At 41.2% G+C, this 25,150-nt stretch overlaps 4 protein-coding genes across 10 annotated transcripts; 1 reads left to right on the forward strand and 3 right to left on the reverse strand.

Moving 5' to 3' along the window:
- Positions 1–46: 46 nt before the first annotated feature.
- Positions 47–2,596, reverse strand: LOC135483334 (putative transferase CAF17 homolog, mitochondrial). The gene is made up of 6 exons (XM_064764130.1): positions 2,446–2,596; positions 1,868–2,187; positions 1,574–1,711; positions 1,152–1,338; positions 818–955; positions 47–667 (listed from the first exon to the last, which is right to left on the reverse strand). The coding sequence occupies exons 2-6, from the start codon at positions 2,177–2,179 to the stop codon at positions 339–341; spliced, it is 1,104 nt and encodes a 367-aa protein (XP_064620200.1). The 5' UTR covers positions 2,180–2,187; positions 2,446–2,596; the 3' UTR covers positions 47–338.
- A 594-nt stretch (positions 2,597–3,190) lies between these two features.
- Positions 3,191–6,672, reverse strand: LOC135483892 (26S proteasome regulatory subunit 6A-B). Its single transcript, XM_064764953.1, has 8 exons — positions 6,614–6,672; positions 6,289–6,369; positions 5,642–5,875; positions 5,379–5,441; positions 4,992–5,129; positions 4,402–4,791; positions 4,030–4,175; positions 3,191–3,900 (listed from the first exon to the last, which is right to left on the reverse strand). Exons 1-8 carry the CDS (start codon positions 6,659–6,661, stop codon positions 3,708–3,710), a joined length of 1,293 nt encoding a protein of 430 aa, XP_064621023.1. The 5' UTR covers positions 6,662–6,672; the 3' UTR covers positions 3,191–3,707.
- A 159-nt stretch (positions 6,673–6,831) lies between these two features.
- On the forward strand, positions 6,832–9,688 carry LOC135483335 (elongin-B-like). Its single transcript, XM_064764131.1, has 4 exons — positions 6,832–6,883; positions 7,506–7,649; positions 7,847–7,946; positions 8,123–9,688. Exons 1-4 carry the CDS (start codon positions 6,881–6,883, stop codon positions 8,239–8,241), a joined length of 366 nt encoding a protein of 121 aa, XP_064620201.1. The 5' UTR covers positions 6,832–6,880; the 3' UTR covers positions 8,242–9,688.
- Positions 9,689–10,633: 945 nt separating this feature from the next.
- LOC135483336 (OTU domain-containing protein 7B-like) lies at positions 10,634–25,001 on the reverse strand. Of its 7 annotated transcripts, none has more exons than XM_064764138.1 (8): positions 24,860–25,001; positions 24,021–24,128; positions 17,619–17,783; positions 15,725–16,063; positions 15,032–15,159; positions 14,676–14,803; positions 14,050–14,351; positions 10,634–13,889 (listed from the first exon to the last, which is right to left on the reverse strand). In XM_064764138.1, exons 2-8 carry the CDS (start codon positions 24,091–24,093, stop codon positions 12,376–12,378), a joined length of 2,649 nt encoding a protein of 882 aa, XP_064620208.1. In that variant the 5' UTR covers positions 24,094–24,128; positions 24,860–25,001; the 3' UTR covers positions 10,634–12,375. The 7 variants fall into 7 exon arrangements, with proteins under 7 accessions (XP_064620208.1, XP_064620207.1, XP_064620205.1 ...); XM_064764137.1 differs by lacking the exons at positions 24,021–24,128; positions 24,860–25,001 and adding exons at positions 22,119–22,228; positions 22,914–22,961; XM_064764135.1 differs by lacking the exons at positions 24,021–24,128; positions 24,860–25,001 and adding an exon at positions 22,119–22,996.
- Positions 25,002–25,150: the final 149 nt, after the last annotated feature.

Consider the following 25,150-nt stretch of genomic DNA (forward strand, 5'->3'; position numbering starts at 1 on the left):
ATGGCCCACAGTCGGGGTTTGTAAACAAAATGAGATGTAAATAAAATGATTATATTGTATACTTTATTAAAATAAATGTCAAATTCGTACAACGTGATTTTGGGGTTGAGTTGTCATTGCATAGAATCAACAACTTTCAGGAGACAGCCACTCATGACCTTCAACCAAGGACCACACGTCGGTAATAGCAAGGACGACACACTACTGCCAGTAGCCAGTCTGACCCCATCTCACTTTGATAACCAACAGTGAAGCAAACAGAAGAATTAAGTGATACATTCCCTACCATTTTAATGTGTGTAACACAGTTATAAAGAAATGTTTGATTCATCTGGAGATCATCCCATAGATGATTCTGAATCCTCCTCCTTTGGCCACCAAGCTGGCTGATGAGGCATCACCTTTACCTTCACTCCAGAAGCTGCAGACACAGACAAGTCATTTTTCATTTCACTTAACCGTACCACTCCAAGTCCATATTTACTGAGCAAATTGCGAAGAACTCCAGCAGATCGTCCATTGGGTTTCTCAATGTTTGAGCCAGGTGAAATCACACCGGGTTGTTCTGATTCTAATGTCAATGGAACTAATCTCTTTCTGGTTACTCCCGTATGATGAGTTCTGGCAGTCAGTTCTTGGCCAACATAACAACCTTTATTGAAACTCACTGCAAATAGAGATGTACAGTATATCATAAAGGTGAAACCAGAGCTGGGACTTGGTGTTATGGTACTTGGTGTTATGGTACAATGGTATAATGATATCTTCATCCAAACCACATCACTATTATCATGAATTGTTATGAATCAACTCTTACCTCCATGAAGGTACACCAGATTGCTCTCGAGTGGCAAGGCTTTCCCGGGAGGAAGATCCACAACGCCTTCACCAATACCAAGCTTCATCCTCTCAATATCATAGGAAGAATCGCTGCAGGGGGTTTCTACATCAAGGCCTGCATGGAAACAATACCAAAGTTATCATGATGAGGAAGACCCCGACACTGACAGTTGAATTTCACCCTAAAGCCAGGACATTTTGTCCATCAAGCCAACATGTAGGTTTATGACGATTAGGCTAAAATGAGCTGCTTCTTCAAGCCTTGATAACATGACCATCATTGTGGTGTACTCTTCAGCCCCAACACTCACCTTCTACAGGGTATGTTGCAATACACCGCCAACCAAAGGATTTTAGTCTAGGATCAGAAGTACAAGTCACTACAGATCTGGAATCTTTAAATTCTAATTTCAGTGAAGGCTCTGGTGTTGACGCATGCTCTGCTGGCCGATAGAATGACCACAGTTTATGGGATTCACTCAAATCAGCCACAGTTACCTGAAATATAAGATTCATTTCAATGATATTGTGAGACATGAAACAACCATGCCAAATTTTAGTCGGCTCAGCTTTGCAAATAAAGATTGAACAGAACTAGTCCATTCAAGCCCGGTCTGGGACAAACTGGCAGAGACAAAACCTTGTGATAGCCAGCTCAATTTGAGACAACTGGGATGAGGGACATTCTGTTTCATTATGTTCACAGCAGACATGATTAGATTAATAAACATACCTTCCTCCGCAATTTGTATTTTTTCATATGTTTCACCAATTCTTGAGATACCTCTGCATCACATTCAATGAGAAAGTTGTCCAGCACTTTCTCAGCGCTGCTTGCATTGTAGATGATGATGTCATACAAAACCCTGCCCTAAAACAAAACAAAACCTGAAACCTTTCAATATCATAATCAAGACATAAAACAAGATTTCCTGAATGACTGAATTTACTTGTAACTTTCACAAAGGGAGGCCTCATGTGGCATAATCCATTTGGAGGGTTAATGTGAGCTCCAGACATGGCTTACCTGGGCATTAAGAACCATGGAATAAACACTTTTACACCCATGGCAATCCAAGCAGTTCATATCATTGGTGATAAGTCCTTGAAGAAAGACTGATGCATCTTTGCCTGTCACTTGAATGACTCCCCTCGTTTTTAGCTGTTCAGCATAGAGTTTCCTTGAGTTATCCGAGCTGTATAACTGACATGGCTGACAAGCCTGACACAAAAGTCCTCTGGATGATGTTCTTGCAAAAGTTTCTTGGAACTGTCTCGACTTAATATCTCTAATCATCCAGTGAAAGCCAAGTCTCGATCCTTGTCTCAGGGACAACATTTTGTTGGCTGAAAATATGAAATGATACAAAACTTAACCATTGTTCTCTGTTTGACTGCAGGCTTAGCCGCCTAGGTTCATTCGTACCATCCAGGATCCATGACGTCCATCGATCGCCCATGCCCTGGCCTTGGGAGATTTTTTCAGTTTCTTTTACTTTCACTTTCAGCAAAATGTCCCATTTTTAGGATGAAGAGAGGAGGGGCATGTCTAGTTCAACGATACATATCGTAATGCAGAAGTCTATCATATTAACTGTTTCTCACCTTTAGGATTGCAAGAAATCAGCGGAAAGTGGAGAATGTCGACGAAGGATTATGGACAAAATTTTTAGGGACGTCTACCATTTTGTCCACAGTGTAGAGTCACATGAGCACCATTTGACATCTTTAGTTCGAGTCACTAACCCGAGTGAATTCCCAGCTAGATCTGCGCATGCGTATTTAGACGACAGCGTTCAATCTCCCGGGCGCCGGGCCAAATGTCCAATTTACATGCACCCGCTGAAATTGTCAGAGGAGGTCGGGTGAGACACGATGTCCACCATTGACGACGCTTGGAGAATGGATAGCGTTCTCATGTTTGTGATTTGGGAAAGATACTTATCTCTCATGAGGCCAAGCCTCATTTGCTGCAATACCACATGTTTAAAGACGTTATATACTGTGAATTCCTGCAGTTCCAAAGATCCCGGACCTTTGATGAGATGTCAGACAATATTCCGAGTCATTTGTAAGAAATAGCTCCAGACACCAGGTGCAGGTTTGGCTGTTCATTTTTGGCCGAGACTTAACACTCTCCGCCTTAAGCTACTGCCCCATTGTATTGTATCGATGAGGCGAATATCCCATTATGATATTTTGGAAGACACTTCAATCAATGACTTCACTGTCTTAGGATGTGACAATGTCCTCTTTCTGAACATGGGGAAGAAATCGGTCCCTAATGTGGAACAATCTCGTTGATTTTTGGATTGGAATAAGAATAACTAAAGAACAGCTTTTATCGCACGAAAATTTATTTACACAATGTCTACAAAACATTGGATGCGAGTCGTCTAATGAACTTCTCAAATCTATAGCTTTTTTTCTCTGCCATTAGAGCACAAGTTGCATTGGTGATAAACAAAATGATTATTTATTCAAATTCACTATGACAATGCAACACCAGCCACAACCAAATTACAATGTTCCAAATTCGTAGTGAGGAAATTTAGAACTGGACATTTGCTTCTGAAATCCCAATTCACAACTGACATTGCTCATTGATGATCAACCCAGTTTCTCATCAGGGCCTTTCAACTACTACAAGCAGCCTATTGGGGCACCAAGCTGAAACAGGGACCACCAGAAAACCTCCAATTTGCCCCAGTTGCTCATAGATGCATCATATATGTTGTTATCCCAGCACATATCTCTGATGCTTTAAAATCCTAGATTGGAGACCCAAACCATCACAGAACAACAGAACAGCTCGCACAAAGGTAGAATATTTCATGTCCATGTTCATGTAATAGTCCAATTCATATCTAAGCATAATATTGCAAATTGGTCTTCTTCTTAGCCTGTACTTCTAAGATGGCATCCATGTAGTCCTCATGCGTCAGTTCTGTAGCTTCTCGTCTCAGGGCAATCATTCCTGCCTCGACACACACTGCCTTGCACATAGCTCCATTAAAGTCATCAGTACATCGTGCAAGCTCTTCATAGTTTACGTCTTTACTGCAAACGAAAGATTAAAATTTTACAATTTATTGACATTGCGGCTTCTCTGATATACATTGAGCATCTCTGCGAAAAAGCCTAGCACATGGGCAAGACAGGGAACATGTTGATGTTGATGCAACTTACCTAACGTTCATTTTCCTCGAATGGATCTGTAATATTCTCGCCCTAGCTTCTTCATTTGGCGTTGGGAATTCTATCTTACGATCAAGACGACCAGATCTGAGTAGAGCAGGATCCAAGATGTCAACACGATTGGTGGCAGCTATCACCTGAAACAGAGATTGTCCATGATCAAAAACTGACATTCACTGGAAAAGATGGATAGCTAGATAGGTAACTGCGACACACGTCTTTAACCTTTCTTTGTTTGTCAGCCCACGGAACATCTCGGTGGGCTAATCCAAACACAGACCATGCTCACATTCTCATAGGATGCAATTTCTGCGCTTAGTGATAAGAATTTGAAGGTAATCTGCCTATTGAGCATTCACTGACCTTGATATCCGAACTTGGTGCAAATCCGTCCAACTGATTCAGCAATTCCAACATGGTTCTCTGCACCTCTCGGTCTCCAGCCTTCTCACTATCAAACCTCTTGGTACCAATAGCATCCAACTCATCAATGAATATAATTGCTGGGGTCTTCTCTTTAGCTAAAGCGAATGCATCTCTGACTAGCTTAGCTCCATCACCAATGAACATCTGAACCAATTGTGGACCAGCAAGCTTCAAGAAGGTTGACTTGGTCTGTGCAGCACACGCACGAGCGAGCAGAGTCTTGCCTGTTCCTGGTGGCCCATATAGCAAGACACCCTTAGGTGGCTGGATTCCAAGAGCTATGAACCTCTCTTTGTGTGTCATTGGAAGGACAACGGCTTCAATCAGCTGTAAGGTAATATGACATATCATGAAATGAGAGGCCCCACATCAGTTTCAAAGCCACATGACTGAAACCAGATAGAATAAACAATTAGCCTGTGCATCCTCATTTTTGTCATGATGATAGCTACGTACAGGTAGTTTTTCTTACATGATTAAAGCTGAATATCTCTATGATCTAGAATCTATTTCAACTCCCACTTTACCTCTTGAATCTGTTTGTCGAGACCACCAATATCACCATATTGTTCTGTCGGCCTCTCATCAACTTCCATAGCCTTCACTCGGGAATCAAACTCCTGGGGTAAGGTCTCGAGGATCAGGTAAGAATCTTTGTTTACACCCTGAAAACATTGTGAAGATATCAGCGATTAGGAAAAACAATAACATACAAGTCTGAGGTATTAAATGTGCTGTCAGAGAAACGTTTTTCACCACACGGAACAAAATGCCCATGGTAAGTTTCAAACAAGGGGTTATACATGATGCAAAGACAAAAGAAGTACTGGAAGTTCCACTAGGAAAATGACTTTTATTTCACATGTTAACAACCTTGGCATCAGCCAAATAACAATTTTGATACATGTACTTACCACAAGGTCACCAGGATGAAGTTTCTCTGGATCAACTAAACCTATCACAGGCAGAAAGTAAGTCTGAAAAAGAGAAACAATAATCAAGAAAGATGTTACAAATCTTCAAAAGGAGTTACTCACAGGTTACCTTATATACACTGCAGTAGGAGTATATGCTCAAGAGCCTGACAGGCAACACTAAATGCAACTTTATATGGGACTGTGCCATGGATAAGGTACCAGTTTGAGCTGCAAATTGGAAAATTGTGTAATTTTCTCACCTGTCTTGTGGAGGTCTTGATAACAGCACATTTGCCTTTTCTTTGTGAATCAAGATCAATGTTGCCCCCATCTTCCTCAGCCTGGTCTTGTGGGTCAACATCAAGCAACTCAATCACATTGGAAACCAAGTATGGCAGTGTCTTATTCACTTTGATCTTCTCCGTGTTCTCCTTGATTTTCTCTTTCTGGGCTTGAAGCTCATGTGAGATTCTCATCACTTCTGATTTCATGATCTGAAAGAGTACAACAATTAGGGTTCAACACATTTATTAAATCTTTTTATGCACAATAGTCAATAGCAGATTAAAATACAATCATTACTAAGCGAGGATAAAGTGTTTGAAGAAATAAGTCCTCAAAGATACAGAGTTAAATCAGTCTTGTTGAATACTCTTCTAAGATCTGCAAAAAACATGTTACTAGTCTAGTGTATCTGTAACAGCACTGTTTCACTTAGGCAAACAATTTACAATACATTAAGTCCAATTAATTGTAATTTTGTAATTCTTCAGTATGATCATGCCGTATGTGTCATCATGAAGCCGTTTTTGTCCTTGATTGAATTGATGATATGATAAGTGATGCCCTAGGCCCATTGCCATGCCATCCCATCGTATCAAATTCAAAATGTCGTAATGACATTTACCTTTATTTCATTGTCAAGGAGTCTTGTACGGCTGACAATTTCATCAGTGCCCATCCGGAGAACATCTTCACCCAAGGACTCCTACAAAGAAAGCAAACATTGCATTATGTACGATGTGTGCAACATGCACGTATAATTATCTGTACATAATTGGTGTACATTTTTCAAGTGATTCAGCATTTTGTTTACATATTGACAACCACAGAAAATGACCACATACGCCTCAAATCACAAAAACTTAGACATATTCTGAGAGAATAGGATTTGAGCTATCTTTCTATATCATCATATGACAATAAGTAAATGAATTTAGCGAATAAATCACCTCTCCATCTTCCCAAATCGCCTTGTCTTCTAAGCGTGCCGCCGCCATCTTGTACTTGTAGTTTCTGAAGCCGGTATCACGTGACATTTTCTGCTTTCTTTTTACTTTCTGTCAGAATGAGAACGATTAGCTAGCCTGAACGTGCTTTCAATATAGTTTTTTTTTAATTCACGTAATACACCAGATAGACTTCAAAAAATATTAAAGAAATTATTTTTATCCAATCGGAATGATTGTTGGTATCGTAGTCGCGGGCAAAAATCAACCATGGTGAGGAAATATTTCTTCCATAAAATTCCCTTTTTCGGTCAATTACAAGGGAACTTTTACACTCTCAATCACTTTGGTGTAGTTCAAGATCACTGTTCATTCTAATGACTTTAACATTTGTACCAAATGATGATGAATAATGAAGGAAATTGACCCAATTTGATCGCCCGGTTTCGCGTCATCTTCCGTCATCACAACACTTTAATTAAACAGACACTAGCCTGACATGCCTGACTAGGCCTATCGCTGCAGTGACTCTCACCAGTGGTAGTATTCTGGCTCAATAGTAAGTGTGAATAGGCCTAGTAAGTCCCCCACTGCCCCAGGCCTAGCAGCCTGCCTCCTTGGCCCCCCCCGTGAAGTTGCCAGTAAAGAAAAATATTTGTTGTCCACTGGTCAGACTCTACTCCCCAGTCTATAGATCCATGCACTTAATTGGGACCAACGTTTACGAAAACGTCGCGTCTCGTCACGTTACAGTTATGTAAAATGCATGGTGACGTGACGACGGCCAACACTACGTCATGTAAACGTTGTTCCCAATCAAGTGCATGAATCTATAGTACTCATTTGGGTTGTTGTGGCAAGGTAATTATAAATGTGTACAACATGACTTTTTCAGGACGTGTTTTTAATGATTCGACGCAAAAAGGTGACTATATTTGCCGATGCCAAAGAGTCATCTACAGTGCTGGATTTAAAGAAAGTTGTAGAGGGCATAACAAAGATGGCTCCAGCTGATGTTAAACTCTTCAAAGATGACCAGGTAAGGTCAATCACATGCTTGGGCTGCGATGTATGTGACTCGATTACCATTGTACAATTGAGACTTTTGTGTCAAATAGATCATTCAAAAAGCATCATTAACCATCTCACTGTACTTGAACACATTGGACAGGTTTAGCCTTTCGTTTATCTGGAAAAAGATACATTTTCACATGATTTATATATCTTACATTTCAGCCTTTAGATGACAACAAAACTTTAGGAGATTGTGGTTTCACCAGCTCCACAGCCAGAGCACAAGCGCCTGCCACAATAGGTTTAGGATATAGAGGAGATGGTGAGTGTGACGATTATCACTTTTGTAAGGTGGAGATAAAGGAAGCCTGAATTGTCCAAGGACAATGAATGGGACTTAGTGATAGTGAACTAATTTTCGTTTTAATGGTTTCTTCTCTCAAAGTGATACACTTGTAGTACTGCAGACCTTTCAACGATGCAATTTTTACCTTTCAGATGGTGAATTTGAAGCTCTTGAAATCACAGCACTGTCGTCTCCTCCTGAATTGCCTGATGTCATGAAGCCACAGGAAGGTGGCGCATCAAGTCATTCTCAGGAGCACTCGGACAAGTAGACATTTTAGAACTGTTGAAAGATCATCTTTGAATGGATTTGTATCCATACAAACCAACCATGGTACCATTTTTTCGAAAAAGGAGACCCAGAAGATTTGGTGTTCCATGATGTGGGGAACAATTTTAGGTGGATGGGGCTTGTAAATAACACATAACATTAACATAGTGGGAAGATTTGACCAGTATTGCACCATGTATATCATGAAGACAACACCATCTGTCATGAAATATGTATGAGTCGCTATTGTCTGGTTCCAATGAATCCAACGTTTGTGTTTCTTTCTCGGTTTTTATACTGAAGAATATTGTAACCTTATTCCACATGACTTATACAGTTACCTAAAAATTGTACTATGAACATGAAATGTGAATCTATCTGACTGGATGTTACAAAGTATATATAAATGCAATACTGGGAATAATATCATACCTCTATAGAACAGAATCCAGCTCCCCAATTGCCTTTCTGTTGAACCACATATAAATGTACTTGTGACTGTTTTCTATGGAGTATATTTATGTGCAATCCTCATGCTACAAAAATGGAACAAAATTACAAACTATGGTTTGGTCTGGTTTCAGGGAAATTGTGTGCCAACAGATATTTCACAGTCTGACCTATGTTTAAATTGTACTTTACTTAGTAGAAGTGTTGAAAACAATAAAATTAAAATCGGAGTCAGAAATTCAGTTGGCAAGTTTTCCCTTTACCCCCGATCTGGATACGATGACTTGAAATCCCAAGAACTTGTGTAGTCGAATTTGAAAAGAGTACTTCGACTTCTTAGCAGAACTTAAATCTTATAATCCTTGTATATGTCATGTGAATGTACAGTTTGTATTGAAAGTTTTCATGTTCTAAGATTTATCTCTGGTATTCTGTGTCTTCATTGTCAGTTGGCATATACGACTCCTACAAGTGTGGCGAATGTTTCGTTGCTTTTTACAATGCTTTCATTTACAGAGGCCCCTTGCTCCGGGACTGGGTTGAATAATTTTAACTTTCCCTCTGAATGGCAGATTTTAGTTCATTTCACATACGCCTGCATCAGTTTAAAATATGAAGCCTACATGTACTTTCGTTTAGTTCATGGCACTTTATGTTGGTTAATGTCATTACGTCTCCGGTTCGTAGAGAATTGAGAAGTAATATTACCCATGCAAAACCTGGGCGAAAAAGTCTTTCTCTCAATGCCTTTGATGAGTATACGGAATTACTGAAAAAAGATGCCAATACCTCAGTTTTGTGACTTCAGAGCAAGTACAGGCACATGACGAAATAATCCTGTTAAAGCAGTCAGACTTTTTTACCACTGCATGCGCCGTGTATGGATTTCAGGTTAGTTATGTTGTTAGAGCCGCTATTACAAAATTTGTGGAGTTATTTTTCAAAGTCCATGGCAGTACTGTAGACACTCTGCTAATAATATAATCTTGAAAACATGACTTTTTAGTTTGTTTACCTTTCTTGAGATCATCTGATTTGGTGCTCTTGGTACCAAGTGCCATCAGTATTATAGTGAACTGATGGGTGGTTTACTTAGAAGTTGAGGGAAACATCAGAAGAGTGGTAGCATGGAAGAAGCTCACTCACCGGGAAGTATACTGACTACCAGTCTGCCTAGATAACATTCCCTACCCCATCATCTATCAGAATAGGACTTCATCTGGCCAGAGTAACCCAGTAGGTATAACAGGGCATGAGAGGGAGCGATAGCTACATGATAGCAGTAGTCTATAATCATTAACATGAAATGAGGAAGTGCGCGGACGGTGAAACTGACACTATGAGAAGCATGGCAGTAACGTCCCTCACCTTCTTGCCTTCTGAGGTGTCAAAGCTGGTCTCTGTCTCTGGCATTGCTTGGCCCTTGCTTCCAAGGAACTAGCTGACGTTGAGCACATTACAGATAGAAAATTCCCAAAGGCACACCAGCGTAACCCGTCCTAATATAACACCATGGCCAAACTAAAATCTTTCTGTACATGCCATTGCCAAACTTGAAACAAGAAGCAGATTTGTGCAGAGAATATCACGATCAGGATGTGACTAGTCGCCTCGCCTTTAGTAACAACCAGAGACAGCCTTCTAACCGACAGACCTTTTCATTTTGGCTCGTTGGAAATCCATTATTGAAAAGGCAAGTTGCTAGTGTTAATCTGCATCTCGGAGAACGATAGATGTCTCCGAGACTTTTGAAGACATCCATCCAATGATTTGTGCACCAGAGTCCGAGACAAAGTGGACAGGTACTTTCTGAAATATATTGGTCACATTCGAGTTGGTTGTGCTCTTTTTTGGTGCAGGAAGTTCCTTGTCCCATCCAGTTGTGTTCATCCTTGGATTCATCCTCTCCAGGGTAATCCAGAAAACAGATTGGAAACAAGATATATTTTGTAACAGTTCCTTTATTTCATTTATCTTTATACTGGTGACAGTAGTGTAAAATTATCCAGCTTTTAACCCAAAGTTGTATCAAGTTATCTTGACGATGACATCTTTCTGAAGGTTTTGGACTCCATCAAGTAAATCAGTGGATCTTACATGATACTGCCAAGGTTTTTGCCACTGGTTTGAAAAGACATGCCAAAAATGTGGGTCAAAAGGAGCCATCACTGCTGTCATCATGTCCGTTCACTAACTGTTGAGGAGCTTGCACTGCGATTTGAAATGACCACATGAAGAAATCACAGAAGCAAGTTCTGTGAAGCGGCTCTTTTTTGAGTTTTTTCTGTGGGCTTCTCAATAGCAACATATCTTTATATTTACAATATCTTACAAAACATGAACATCTTAACAATCTTATACAAAGATGATATGGCCTTCAGTTTGTATTTCATACATTTTTCATATAAACATCTTGATATAACTTATGAGGTACACAGAGAGAGGATACAGAGGGTAGCCGTGTGCCATGTTTTTATAAACACCCTGTAGCCAATCTAAACCTGATGGGTACTCAGCATTTAATCCACTCCAAATGGGATAACATTACACAGAGGTACTCCGAGAACACCAAATTTGGTTTTCTAACTCTTCCCTTAGAACACTTTCCATCTACACAGTCAAACCCATATAATCAGGATATGTTAGCCATCGTAACAATATATATACATTTCTCGTAAACCTGGTTTTACATGATCAATAGCAAAGTACACAATGGCCAACCTCTACCTGGTGGCCCAGAACACATTGCTAAAGTAAATACATATCAAACGATATCCCGTATATCTAACAGCTGGAATTGTAATTCTGTCCATGAATATAATGTCAACTCCAGAAACTGACATGAGGTGAAAATCTTTTATTCAAAATTTTCAGAATTTGAACACAAATTAGGAGGCAGAAATTGCAAATTATCTAAAACTCTTTTTCTTATGATATCGAATTCTTTAGCAGCAGGAATTGAACAAATTTCTTCAAGACCAAAACTGTGATATGGAATAATCGTTTCAATGTGATAAGTGTTAAGTTATAAACAGGACAACAAACAACATGCAACTCTCTACTTGCCTTTTCATTCAAATAAAATACATACTACCTATAATTAAATCATGGTTTTTAAAACACTTTGAGACATCACCATCATGCATATCTTAAGGTTTTGCATAATTTATATAAAATTTAGAAAAATGAAAATATCACAATAAACAAATGAATCAACAACAATATAACCAAGTGACCTTGGTCTAATGATATTTTAAATGCTGTCAAGATTTGGACAGGGAATACAATGGAGCAATAAAAAGAGGAAGAAAACAATCAACAAGAGGGCCGAGGCCTTTCACGGACAGCCAACTGAATGTTCTGGGGAGTACATGTCTCCAGACTACAGCCTACTTGTACTGTGAACTAACTTAATGGAAGATCTAATGATAGCAGTTGAGAGTTTTGAATGGATAACAATACAACTGTGAAATAATGTGTAAAGAGTCAAGAACAATGTGTTCAAACCACTTCCCTATGGACTACTTAGTGGTGGTTTCTTACACAATGATTGATAGCACGGTCAATGATCTCATGATGTAATGCATCACTCAAGTGTGACGCATCCATACACACAGGACCAATACACCAATCCATGGTGGTTTACCATATACCATACACATAGTGTACACAGACATGTCAACCATTACAACCTTGTCTGTCGTGAGTACGTGGTTTCAACAGCAGGCTGATTCTTTGCTTTCACTTTGTAACACCCTGAACACAGATAGCCAAACTGCTCACTTCCATAAAATCGACAGCCAGTTGAGCGGCAGTACTGGAGTGGTTCCTCATTAGCAGCATGCTGAGATGGAGTGACAATATTGCATTGGGATTTCATCTGCAAATCCAAATTGTCATACCCTGTGAGTGGAGCTGATTGTCGCCCAACCCCTGGCTGCCGCTGCTGGACATGGCCCGGACTCTGATTGGTATGGACGACAGGGATGACCACATTACCATCAGTCTGCACTTGGTGCTGAACCCTCATGATCCGAGGACTCGATTCAGGAGTACTTCTGCGTAAAACATTCCCACCAGATGCAGGTGGCAATTTCTGGACACCTCCGTCAGGAGGTAACGATCTCCGAGTTTCGGGAGACCGACTACCATCATAGAAGGTAGAATTACGCAAATGGAGGGTTTCAGTTTGAGAAGACACTTGATTGTTCAGATTGTTAGAACTTTGTGCAACTGGTTCTTTCCTCAGAACCACAGGCTCCTTTCCCGCAAAGAACTTTGACCTCCCAATGGCCCCAGCATGTCCACCACCGCTACCACTGTTGGCTATTGTCACAAGGTTAGTTTTAGTGTCTTTCTGGACTCCTTGTGAGTTCTGGAAATTTAAGGCCTCTTGTTTCTGGCGCGAGAAACAGGATGAGCACAAGTAGCTTGTCTCATCTGTTCCAAACATGTTACATCCCGGTGTGATGCACTGAACAGGAGCTCCCTTGATGGTTTCCCGGGACAGCCGTTTCTGTTCAATCTTCATCTTTAACTCAGAGCCACGCTTCCGCCTGATATCCCGGTCACATTCAAACCTTTCATGTGCCGAGTGCAGATAGTTCTTGATCATTTCCTCCTGGTACTTGGCTCGTTTGTTACTTAACTTGGCACACAGGATGTGCTCCTTATCCTTCAGCATCTCAACCGTCACCGAGAGATTCGTGCTCTGCGTCTGAGAGCCACTCACAGACGCTCTACGAGTCCGCAGCTGAGGTGTCTCGGATCCCGTCACACTCTTCATAGCCTTCGTGATACCCCCGAAATTCTTTTTGAGTTTCTTACTCATTGTTTTGCCAATGCTACCAAACTGCTTGGCCACAGTGTTCATTTGTTTGGCCACCTTACTTTTCTCTTTGTTTCCAACTGAATCCTCAGATTCACAAGAACCACTACTCGACTTACACTCATCACTATCATTAGTATTTACACTTTCCTTACTATTCGCCAAGTTGTCAATTTCATATTTTGGAATTGACACCCTCTTGATGTCCATGTAGCGTTCAAGAAGTGCCAATTTCTGTTCCGAACTGAGATATAATGCTCTTGTTTTGTCCGGGTTATGCTCATCTTTCTCCCAGTCAAAGTCTGGTCCAGGATCGGCATCAAAATGGAGGGGAAGCACCTTGAAATCTGGATCTATCAATGGAATCACGGCTGAAAAGAGAAGAAATTGATGTAAGACAACAGTACATTTGTGTGAAAGTCATTGCCTGGGTTGGTGTAAAAGGACATACATGTTCAGGCCTCCTCCCATCTGTGGTAGTTTGGGTCAAAAGACTCTAATGAAAAGGCCAACTTCTAGTCATATACCAACCTGGCAGCCTCGGTTTGACATCGGGTGATGTTTCCATTTCCATGGCAACTAAAGCTGAGAAGTGAGCAGCATCGTAGGTCAACACGAGCGGCGACCGATGGCACTCTTTGGGGTCGCAATCCAATGGAAGGTATATGCCACCAAACGGTATAGGAGCCAACGCTTCCCCATTGGAATCCTTCAGCATGACGTCTGCTACAACAACAATTGGTCGGCGTAGGACATGGGCAAGGACAAAGACGTGGATCTCTTCTAAACTTTCATACAATGGACTATCTTCCTCAGATAATCGTTCCATACCACTGAAGTACAATAGAAATTCTTGTAAGAAAGTTGTCAAAGGAACAAATTGAACAGGCAAACCTGCATCTATCTACATGTAACAAGCAGGAATGGAGCCCCATCTACATGTAACAAGCAGGAATGGAGCCCCATCTACATGTAACAAGCAGGAATGGAGCCCCATCTACATATATTACAGGTCAGTATGAAGTGCTATATATATGAACTATACATTTCAATAGGCACATCTTTTGAAAAACAACATTTTTGTTGAGTGAGCTTCTCGGAGAGAGGGGAACTTATTGTAATATAATTCAGGAGATCATTTAGCTAGAACTACTCACCCTCTTGTGGCAACACTATCACAACAGCTGTTTTTCCTGCCTGGATGTGATCGAGGTTTAGCCGAGGCCAAATGGAGCACGGACGACCATTCATTCTGCCACTCTTCTTCAGAGTATATCAACTGAGCCTGCAAATAAACACACATAAGTTGAACCCAGAGCCTCCTTATTGAATGAGCTTGGCACTCTAACCATGATGCAACTGATCTTAAAAATAGTTTTTGTGTAGGGGAGCACTAGAACTGTTTTTGTTGAGTATCCTTAGGCATCTGCAGCATCAGGCGATTTTGATGTAAAATATCCTTGCTATACCGGTATTCTAACTTCAAAGGAAAGTAGGACAGCGTAGATCTTACCTCTCTGTTGAAGAGTATCTGCTGCCATCTCCACCTTCTCCAAATAGCACCATGATTTTCACCGTTGGACATAGTATTAAAGAGTGCCTTCCTGAGTGTCAGCCGCCGATCATGGAAACCCCACATTCCTGAAAAAGTTCACACGTAACTGAATAACTTATCAACTTCATGCCTTTAGTTTAGATGCCAAATTCAGGCCTTTCAATTACGTGGAGACCTCTACACCCTGTATTTTTTTAGCCTATTTTGGGGGACATGTTTTTTTGCTTTTTAGCTTAATTTGGGGACATTTCATCGCGCCAATTTGCCTGAACAGCGACGTCATAAATCAAAGTTAGTGACTGATATCATCACATACACCTGAAAAATCATAATTTTTAGGGTAAAACTATAAAATTAGGCCATTTGGATGAGATTTGGTTATGTTAGGGGTCAAAAAACGCTTCAGGGGGGTCATATTATTAATAAAAAAAATTTAAAAAAAAAAAAAAGACCTAATTTGGGGACATCCTTTACGGCCTACACCGTTATACGGTGTAGGAATCATGTAACTGAGAGGCCTGAAATTCATGACCCACACTCCATTTGCTTCAAACCTTACTGAACCTGACATATAATACTGATCTAACAAGGCTGACTTGATACATGTATGTGCCAATGCAAACTGTACTGCATCCGACTGGTATTACCCACCTAACGAGGCTGCATGTAATAAGCAGTTGCCATCACCAGACGTGGCTAATGGAAGTAACCGCTGACAAGCACCAATATCTGCCCACCAGTTCAGTCGACCTGCTTGCTCCAGGGACACTAATGTTGATGTCTCAATCAAATCCTTCTCCAAGAAAGCCCGGAAGTCCTCCGAGTACAAGGTGAGGTCTGGCAGCATGAACGTGAACTCTGGCGTCTCAACGAAGTAGTTGGTATGATCGAAACTGGACTCCTTCACGTCGCTGAGGACGATGTTGTGGGCTTTATCCACCAGGAACATGTTATCCAACGTCTTGGACATCCCACGCTTTAGTTTCTTGGCTGCAAATATAAGATATCAAGAATCATTGATCAAACATGCCAGATACAAACCAATCAATGCCAGTGGCTTATAAAGGCACTTGCAACAATCTCAGGGAAGTGAGACGAAGTGAGTGAAAGCCAGAATATCTCATTTGCGGTGCCCGCAAGATACTGTCAAAAGCAGTGGATCTAACATAATGATACCTACATGTCAAGTTACGCCTACACCCTAGTTCTGAGATAGCTACCAGGTACTCGTTCTGAGATCTCACAAAGCCTTGATTTATGGCTTCCGCAGAGCTAAGCAGAAACAACACCCCATCTGGGTGCGGCCCATTGACCTAACACCCAAACCAATCTAATTCTCAGGAAGATCCTTCTCTTGCCACATGTGTGATCCACCCCACAGTCACGAACTGCCGGTAGTGGAAGTGGCGCTCCGCCAGACTTATTGAATTTTCATAGAATCAATATTGATTTGGGATGTCTCGTTGACAAGAATGGAATGTACTGCAACATGGATGGGTTGACAATCACGGCCTATCTCATTCCCACTCAAGGCACAGCACACGTATAATCAGCATTCAGTTCAGAAGGGTTACTTTGATTGAGACAACAATAACACAATAGTTCTATTGACATCACTGTTGAGGAGTCTCTTTAGCTTATCCTGGGTTATTGGCCAAATGGAGATGAACTTGGGCGGTTCACAAGACCTTTTATTCTAATCTTCCAGTAATTTTTACTCTAAAACTGCACAGACAGTGCCATCCAGTCAGAATCCTGAGGGTGGTTGGGATGAATTCAATCCAAAGGAGGACAAGCTATGCCCATGATGAACAGAATCAAAGAAAAGTGAGTGCTGTATCAAGGCCAACTTGTAGTTTCCAGCCTGTTTATGTGCAAAGTCCCACGATTCAGAACCTTCAACAACTTGTCAGATTGAATGCAAAACCAGGAAGCAGGTGAAGAGTCAAAAAATAAATGGTAAATTGTAAACATGGCATGAAACAAATTGTGCAGAAAAATTATTGGAAAAAAGTGAAGTGTCTTCACTGGCCCAAAAACAAGCGCAACATTATTGAATGACTTGCTACTGGTGCATTTCATTTCACATCTCAATTTCAGTGCTAAATCATCATTTCAAAATGCACAGTTTTTCACGACCTTACCATTTCTGGCCCCCCTCGCAAGACGACGGGAGTCAATGCTTGCTTCAAATGGACCTAGGTGAGAAGACAAACTATAACAGCAAAGTGCATCACTTTTCTGCAGGTAACTAGTCGGTTCGGATGATACCCCATCCACAAAGTTCATATTAAAAACCAGGCTGCCTCGTACTAATTTACCACTGAAACATTCTCTCTTTCATGTCAGACCAAAACACAGCCATATCAATTATCATACAATGCACTTTGGATACATAACAAAGGTTTCACTACACTGACTTTCTGAGTTGTTGGCGATACTTTGAAAAGCAGCACGCACTGATAGTAATTTAAGCAAAAGGAATGATTAGACTCGTAAATTGCAAGAAGCCAACGCTGAACATGACTGATGGGGAATAACTTACGTATTGCATCATCATCTATTGCATAGGCTTTCTGGAGAGGAGGAGGTTTATTATAGGACAACCCCGAATTTGGAGGTTGGTTTTGACCCTTTTTTTGTGCATCGCCACGACCATGGTGCAAATTGTAATATGCATGTCTGGATGCATCCATGTCCCAATTCTTACCTGAAATGACAAATAGCAAGAAAAAAATCAAAATTGGTACAAAGTGACACAACATCAGCACTTGATGGTAGAAGAACTGGGTTTGTCGAGCAGAAGAATTTGATGTGTGGCCAACCCCACAGATACGGGAAGCTAGATCCAATGGGAGTAACAAGGTTGGTATGCAAATTCCTGAAAGAGAAGTTAATTTTAGACGTCTGTCCATTTTGTTCATTTTGATGGCCATGGATGGGTTTTCATGAAACCAGTCATCCCGAAGTAAACATTTCCAATCCATGAACACCCCTGTTGATGAGACTGCAGCATTAGGGAAACACTGGAAATCCCAAGGGTGTCCTTCAGCTCTCAGGATCGAGTCATTTATTGTTCCACTGGCTGCAAATGGAGAGATAACTTATTCATCATTCATCAATAAAGTGCAATTTGAATAATGTCACAGGGCTTCTTCAACTGCCAGAAAACTGCATGTACATATGAGGACACTGCTAGAAATGGAGAGCTTGTTAATTGTAAACAACTCACAGGAGACAACTTATGTATACAAATGGCAAAACCAACCAAGTAATGTTGCAATTCGAAGTCCTCCCCCTTCCAAAGGCTGGAAAACATGTGCAACGGAGAAAACAAGAAACCAGAAGTAATGCTGTTGTTTTTCGAAGTTTGGTGGTGGTAGCTTCTGTTGGGAGTAGAACCAAATTTCGAATGATCACAACAGAAACTCACCTCTCCTCTGAGGTGAAACAAATGGGTCAACCGTAGAGGACATTGGTCTGCCACCCGGGCGATAGAGACCGTGGTGACACCAGGTTTGTGACCGTTCCATTCCAAGAAGACAATAATCCTTCAAAGGAGGCGAGACTGGTTCTGGCAAACTATGCCTCTTCTTGTACCGACGTAATGATTTCGATTTCGATTCCGAAACAGCCGCAAATTTCTGTTTAATCTTTTGCAACATTTTGATACAAAGGGTCCAGAATTCAGCAGTGTTTCCAATTCCACACAACGATTATGATGGTCAACAAAATAGCAGTCAGCTCAAGGGAACACAAGCCAGACTGGCCTCCCAAAGTTGTCCCCCACAATTGCTGATGTGCTTTCCACAGAAGGTGACAACCAAAGAACATGTCCTCCAAATAAAGTGATTATGCGATAACTCTATACCGAGTTGTATCCAAGCCAATGATGTGCCGCTGGTCTTGTTTAGACATCAAACAAACGTGACCAAAAACGGAGAGTATTATAGAAAATAGCCGCGAGCTGTGAACACTGATCCTCCTCATGAAGGCCTACGCACATTCCCATGTTCTATTGGAATGGGTGTATTCATATTCAGGCTGTCACCACCTTTAGTGTGTCAAGATCATGCCATAAAAACAATAGTGGCAGGACTTGAATTAGCCAGACAATGTGATCTAGTAGCACTTGGATTACAATGGTCCAGGATAGAGCCAACTGCAGACAAGTTGCTGGTTCAAGTGCAGATAAGTCCTCTTCCTAAAAAGATTTACTGGAAGGCTGCACTTTACTGCTATCGGAAATCATGACGGCAGGTTCAGTGAGTTTTCAAGCTTCAGTTATCAGTCTCTAATACTACTTGAATCTGAAATCAACAACTACTCACCTTCCCATGAATTATGACCAAGGAACTCCCTCAGGTCTGCCATGCTGTCTGTGGCTGAATCCGCCCCTGCTTTATCTTTACTCATCTCAGTCTCTAAGTTGACTTCTGAACCCTTCAAACTTGAAACCTCAGTCTTTCCTGGACTTATGGGTCTTGCGTCAGTTTTATTATGTTTAAATTTTATGCTCCGTGAACCGTCATTTTCTTCATATACCTCAGAAAGTGTCAGCGGAGTAGTTCCAGTTTCTTGAGGTCTAGTTCGTCTTGATCCTGGAGAGGCAGTGCATGAAGCAGAAGGAGAGCCAGTATCATGCGCTGACCAAGCCTCGCCCACCGTCGGTGAAGACCGGCCACTTTCTCCAAAGGTCTGATTTGGACTGTCGTTCTGTTTAATTCCAACTTTGACAGATCGCGCTGTACGAATGCTACTGAGATCAGAGTCAGTCCTCGTCAATGGAACGTCTGCTTCACCAGGATATGGTGACACGACGCTGGACTTGGATACCCCACACCCCATGGTCTAGGTTTTAGGAAATCACATTGTTTTCGACTAACGTTCTCATTGATATATCCTAGTAATGTATTTGAAATCAGGGATGTATTTTCCACCATGCTGTCAGTCAGTTGCTTTCAAACCACACATAATGAAACCAAATACACACCAAAGTCTCTTACACAACATGGAAACAAACTCATCAACAAATTTGTCTTGAGGAAATGGGCCCTGTCAACCCGAGTCCCCATTCCTCAAACCAATCATGCACTTCAAATCACCAATGGTTTTTTCGACTAAAGAATGACTAAATGAGTGGACACAGTCCAAAAAAACCCAATAATAAAAATACAACGTAGTCTTTCAGGTCCACCAACATTTGTACTACCGGTAATCCATTGAAAAGTGAAAGAAGGACACAGATGATAAGCCAAGATGAATGTTTGCGGATCAGAGTTTGATTACTGAACATATACCAAGTCCTCCTGGAATATGAATCAAGGTAGCAATGAACACAGTGGCTTCAATAATTGAACCATCCCAACCTATGACGCACAATTATATTGGCCAGAGAGGGTAAATAATGTATATGAGAGTAGGATGATGGGCAGCATTGACTGTTTCAAATCTTTCACTGCAAGTTTTCACCACTGTGACACTGAATGAGTTCTCCAGAGTTTTTACAGTAGAGTCCACGCATCAGAATGTTTTCACAGATTGGCCAAAGCCGACAATCCACTCCATATAATCATAATCACCGAGTAGCATTTACGTCAACCATTATCCCGATTTTTGAGAATTATAATGCGCCATTGCTCATCCCATGATAGCTACATGTAGGAGTGGTGTAGCTGATTCAGTGTAGATTACGGGAAATCAAAGTGAAACTAGTACATTTTGTTGTAATGCATCTAACAGCCATAGGACATATTGCACACCCAGCATGTAAATAAACAACCCACCATGGAAGCATGCCATGCTGTGGATCAATACATCCAATTTCATAGAATGATTGTCCACATTTAGAAATGATCTGCGCGGTGCAGCCACGGAGCTGCCATGGAGCTTTGGCAAACGCCATGGGCTGTGATAATGCCATGGAAATAAAGAGTTTGTCGATGAATCTGTTCATTAATTTGTGCTACCGTCACTGCTGAGCACACATCTAGAGGATATTGCCATCAGAAGGCATGAATTGAATTATAATAGTGAATACAGCCAGCACTTACATGTAGTCGAACGAAAACTGTAGGGGATCAGATCTCAATCTTCATTTGGGAACTGAATGGCGAGGGTTCAATTATCTGACAATTTGCGGTTAGTGACTTTGCAGCTAATTATTTCACAATCCCACTGTCTTCTGAATAAGACTCGTTTCCTCGACGATAAGTTTCCTGTTAGCTGTGTGTTCACATCAAATAAGGATGGGAAGAGACAGAAGACAGGTTACAAGGAGGACTGAAGCCACCCTGGCAGCCACAAACACAGTATACTGTTTGCTGATGAGAGGGAACAAGTAAACCTACAAATCAACCTCAAATCATTCACAGTCACACACACCACCAATCACCCCAATAATACATCGAGTGAGTGTACCACTGACCGACGTGGGAAAATACACCCCATTAAGAACCAATTCATCCACGATGTAGATGAATCTCTCGTGATCCTTTCCGTAATTGAATCAGAAATGCATGACAGTTTGTCACTGGTCTAAACGTTGCTATGAATAATGCCACAGATGTCCGCAGCCAATATGCATGGGCCTATGCCAGCCATGTTCAATAGTCAACAAAGAACAGATTGATCCAATACATGGTGCAGAAATACATAGATTTGTTGAAAATGGATATCAATGCATTGAACTGAGAAGATTTAAAGGCCAAGACGACAATAGGACAGAGCTCAACTTGTAACACCAAGATAGCAATAATGATTTAGGCCACCGATCAGCTGATTAATACCGAGTGATTGACAAATAGTAAACAGTTCTTCAATGGTAATCAGAGCACTGACTGAATATATCCGAAAAATCTTCTTTTAAGGGACCACAACGAATTTAATGTTACCCTAATGACACCTACACCAGGCACCAGCTAATGACCACATAGTTCTTTATGAATCACTCCCCTTTCTACATACTGTGTTGACAGTTTTAAAGCTGGCTGGGGTGTGCCTGTCAGCCTATCTTACCTAGTTCAATGAAACTGATGCGACTTACCTGGCATAGTGCGTCTCCATGGTTTGAGCTTGTAGAAAGACACTTCAGGAGAGAGTCCAAGGCTAAAGCATGTAATGCACATGTTGACCTCTCAGTCCTCCTGTCCGTATCTTAAAAGAGTTCAATTTCCATATTCTTCACACGTCCAGAAATTCTTTCAATCAACAAGACTACTTATGCCTATGTGCCCAGATACCCTGTCTGACAAACGCACTAACATACTGCGACACACACTTGATAGTTGAGTCCCAATCCTGAGGATTCATCATCCTATTTCAACAAGTGTTATTTTCAAGTGTTACATCTGACTGACACTTAGTATTTACAGTACAAGTATTCACAAACGACAGACACAAGTTGTGATGGGGAAAGAGAGAGAGAGAGAACTACAGAGACCAGGGATAACACGCTCAGTTGTCACAAGATCATCTGATGATGAGTCGACATACCAGATCACATGATGCTGATCAAGACGTCTGCCCAAGAATATCGGAGACCCCTACATAGAATATGTAGATCATTATGAAGTTGACGGAAGTGATGGGAAATCAAAATGTAGGAACTCAAACCAAACGATTGGCCACCACCCAGTACCTACTTATTTCAGATTCAAAAGACAGTGATGTTGTAGGCTAAGACATGCAGTCTGTCTACCAACACTAGAATAACTGAGCAGGGGAGTCCAGTCCACATTGGGTATCTGTCTGAAGCAAAGAGGTACATTTGGAAACAGTCGAGCATAGAGAAGAATTGGTTGGACTACATCAGATGTAGGGATGGTATATCAAACAAAACCTGAAGAGTTGGGCGGGATTCCACCAATTTTACGTCGATGGTTCCTCCAGGCTGAAACATCTGCTCCAGGTCCCCAGGATGAAGTGCGTAGGATACAGCTCACAACGGCTCTGACAGCCCCGGATGATAACAAACCCAGGCCTGAAATTATTGATTCTGTTAAAGGACAGAGAAATCAATCGAGTGACAGCCGGCACTGAATACACCCAATCATCAAGATTGATAAAGCTGTGAGGTCTGACTGTGCACAATCTATCCCATCCACCTGACCCTGGTGCAGGGTCAGTATTCAATTATCTACATTGTAATGCAGGTTGGAATGTGCTTCAGCACTGTCACTGCCCACCGCACTGAAAATGTCTGAAACCGTCAGAATGAAGTGATGAACTTGTGAACGTAATGCTACCCCTGGGAGTATGGTACTTCAACCTCAACCACATGACACCCAAAGTACCATGCGATTGATAACATAGGACAGTTGAGATGACAGTGCTGACTCCAGCACACAAATCCCTATGTATGACATGAATATGATTTACACATGGAACGTATATATCCCATTCTAGTAGGGAGGTACAGGAATCAATATCCATCACATAACAACAAAACTTGAGTAGTAACAGTACAATACAATCCAATCAGCAACAGTGAATACCCAGCAATGTGGAAGAATTATCTGAGTGCAAAACCTGAAATGAAATTACTCCATTTCATGAATTACATAGCAAAAGGAGCATGTAGACTGTCTGTGTCAGCGTCTGACTTAAGTCACTGAACAGATTTGATTTTTTGTCCCGCTTTCAGGGCTTTCCAAGTTCTTACCTCACTGGTGGTTAAGGCCTCTACCATTTTTAAGTCCTACATGTAACTTGGTCAGAACTATCATGATCAGTTGCTTCAGTGGTTGGAAAACCTATAATATGTTTTAACTTTTGATGATGGCCATGATGATGAATATTGGGACTTCAGGATTAGACAGGAAGATCATTTTTAAAAATCCTCAGTTCAACTATAGAGTAGAACATATAGCTACAACATAAAGTGTAACAATATCAACAAGAAAAGAAATATGGAAGCCAATCGAAGATGATGGCTTCAAATACTCACCCTCCAACAAATCTCTGGCCAAGCCTGGGTCTGCCCCAGTTTCTGCTACAAACTGTGTCAATTTGGCGTCCATACTTAGTATTTACAGACCATTTCTTATGGACATTCCTGGAAAAGAGAATGAAAGATCTTTTACAAAATGGTCTATTTATTATTCAACAATGACTTGAAAAGGGAGGAGGGTGAATTATAGCCTGGGCTAGATGGCTGTCTAATCATGAACAGTTAAATTAACTTTATGTCTGTAGAGGCACAGTTCAAGTATGCGCCAGAAAATGGAAAACAATTCATCAGCACTGCTGTGCTGTTCCACATCATCACGGGCACGCATACTCCATCATGTGCTGGTTGGTATATTCTTTCAGTTGTTCATGAGGTGACTGAACGTGTTTGGATGTGTTGATGTGATGTGACGAAAATGGTGGGCAATAACAAGACCTCCGATGCTATTTTAGGATGTAGACTGTTAGCATTGTCTACTACTTTACTGCGGCCACACGCGCATACGGGACAGGACTCTTGACTGTCTCTGGTCGAGCAATTTTGCGCGTGAGTGACCAGTCTGCCAATACAAACATCGTAAAACTTTGAGTTATGACCGCTGCAACCGTAGTCTTGTCTACAATGCAGAATGAGTACAGTACATCCATGATAATCATATCACTCATATCACCATGATTCAGTACATAAAAGCATTCGCAAATGCCAAAGCAATGGCAATGGTAATGCACTGTACTGTTTACATGCAGAATGCAGTGCATTGTTGTCGGATGGATGTCAACAAAAAAACTTGAGAGAATATATAGAATCAGAAATAGCAGAATTTCGACAATACCAACCTATATAATTAGTTCAGCGATGAGTTCAAAATGTGCACTATGACACAAAGCTACTGCCACATCAAACGCAATTACGATTGAAGTATAAACAACAATGACATAGACGACAAACTGGATGAATGACTTCTAAAATTGAAACCATTGCTTGTTGGCTGATCATTATTTGGTCCCCCAGTTCTGTGGTAAGGCCTCGTTTTGGGATTTGTCGTTTATACGTCACTGGCGCTGAAGTCTATTAATAGATGGGGATGACCATGGCGTACGTTAGCTGCACATTGTGTGCATAGTGCA

Source organism: Lineus longissimus, chromosome 2 (genome assembly GCF_910592395.1).
Source record: "Lineus longissimus chromosome 2, tnLinLong1.2, whole genome shotgun sequence".
NCBI lineage: Eukaryota > Metazoa > Nemertea > Pilidiophora > Heteronemertea > Lineidae > Lineus > Lineus longissimus.

Excerpts from the sequence above, each read along its gene's own strand:
- LOC135483334 (XM_064764130.1), bottom strand. The coding sequence starts at position 2,179 with ATGTTGTCCCTGAGACAAGGATCGAGACTTGGCTTTCACTGGATGATT. Across the intron at positions 1,712-1,867 it reads CCATGGTTCTTAATGCCCAG|GGCAGGGTTTTGTATGACAT; the intron begins GTAAGCCATGTC and ends GTTTTGTTTTAG. Across the intron at positions 956-1,151 it reads TGCAACATACCCTGTAGAAG|GCCTTGATGTAGAAACCCCC; the intron begins GTGAGTGTTGGG and ends GTTTCCATGCAG.
- LOC135483892 (XM_064764953.1), bottom strand. The coding sequence starts at position 6,661 with ATGGCGGCGGCACGCTTAGAAGACAAGGCGATTTGGGAAGATGGAGAG. Across the intron at positions 5,130-5,378 it reads TTCATCCTGGTGACCTTGTG|GGTGTAAACAAAGATTCTTA; the intron begins GTAAGTACATGT and ends CAATGTTTTCAG. Across the intron at positions 3,901-4,029 it reads TCGAGGAAAATGAACGTTAG|TAAAGACGTAAACTATGAAG; the intron begins GTAAGTTGCATC and ends TTTCGTTTGCAG.
- LOC135483335 (XM_064764131.1), top strand. Across the intron at positions 7,650-7,846 it reads AACTCTTCAAAGATGACCAG|CCTTTAGATGACAACAAAAC; the intron begins GTAAGGTCAATC and ends CTTACATTTCAG. Across the intron at positions 7,947-8,122 it reads TTTAGGATATAGAGGAGATG|ATGGTGAATTTGAAGCTCTT; the intron begins GTGAGTGTGACG and ends TTTACCTTTCAG.
- LOC135483336 (XM_064764132.1), bottom strand. The coding sequence starts at position 19,921 with ATGGGGTGTGGGGTATCCAAGTCCAGCGTCGTGTCACCATATCCTGGT. Across the intron at positions 14,352-14,675 it reads GATAGTGTTGCCACAAGAGG|TGGTATGGAACGATTATCTG; the intron begins GTGAGTAGTTCT and ends ATTGTACTTCAG. Across the intron at positions 13,890-14,049 it reads TGTCAAACCGAGGCTGCCAG|CCGTGATTCCATTGATAGAT; the intron begins GTTGGTATATGA and ends TTCTCTTTTCAG.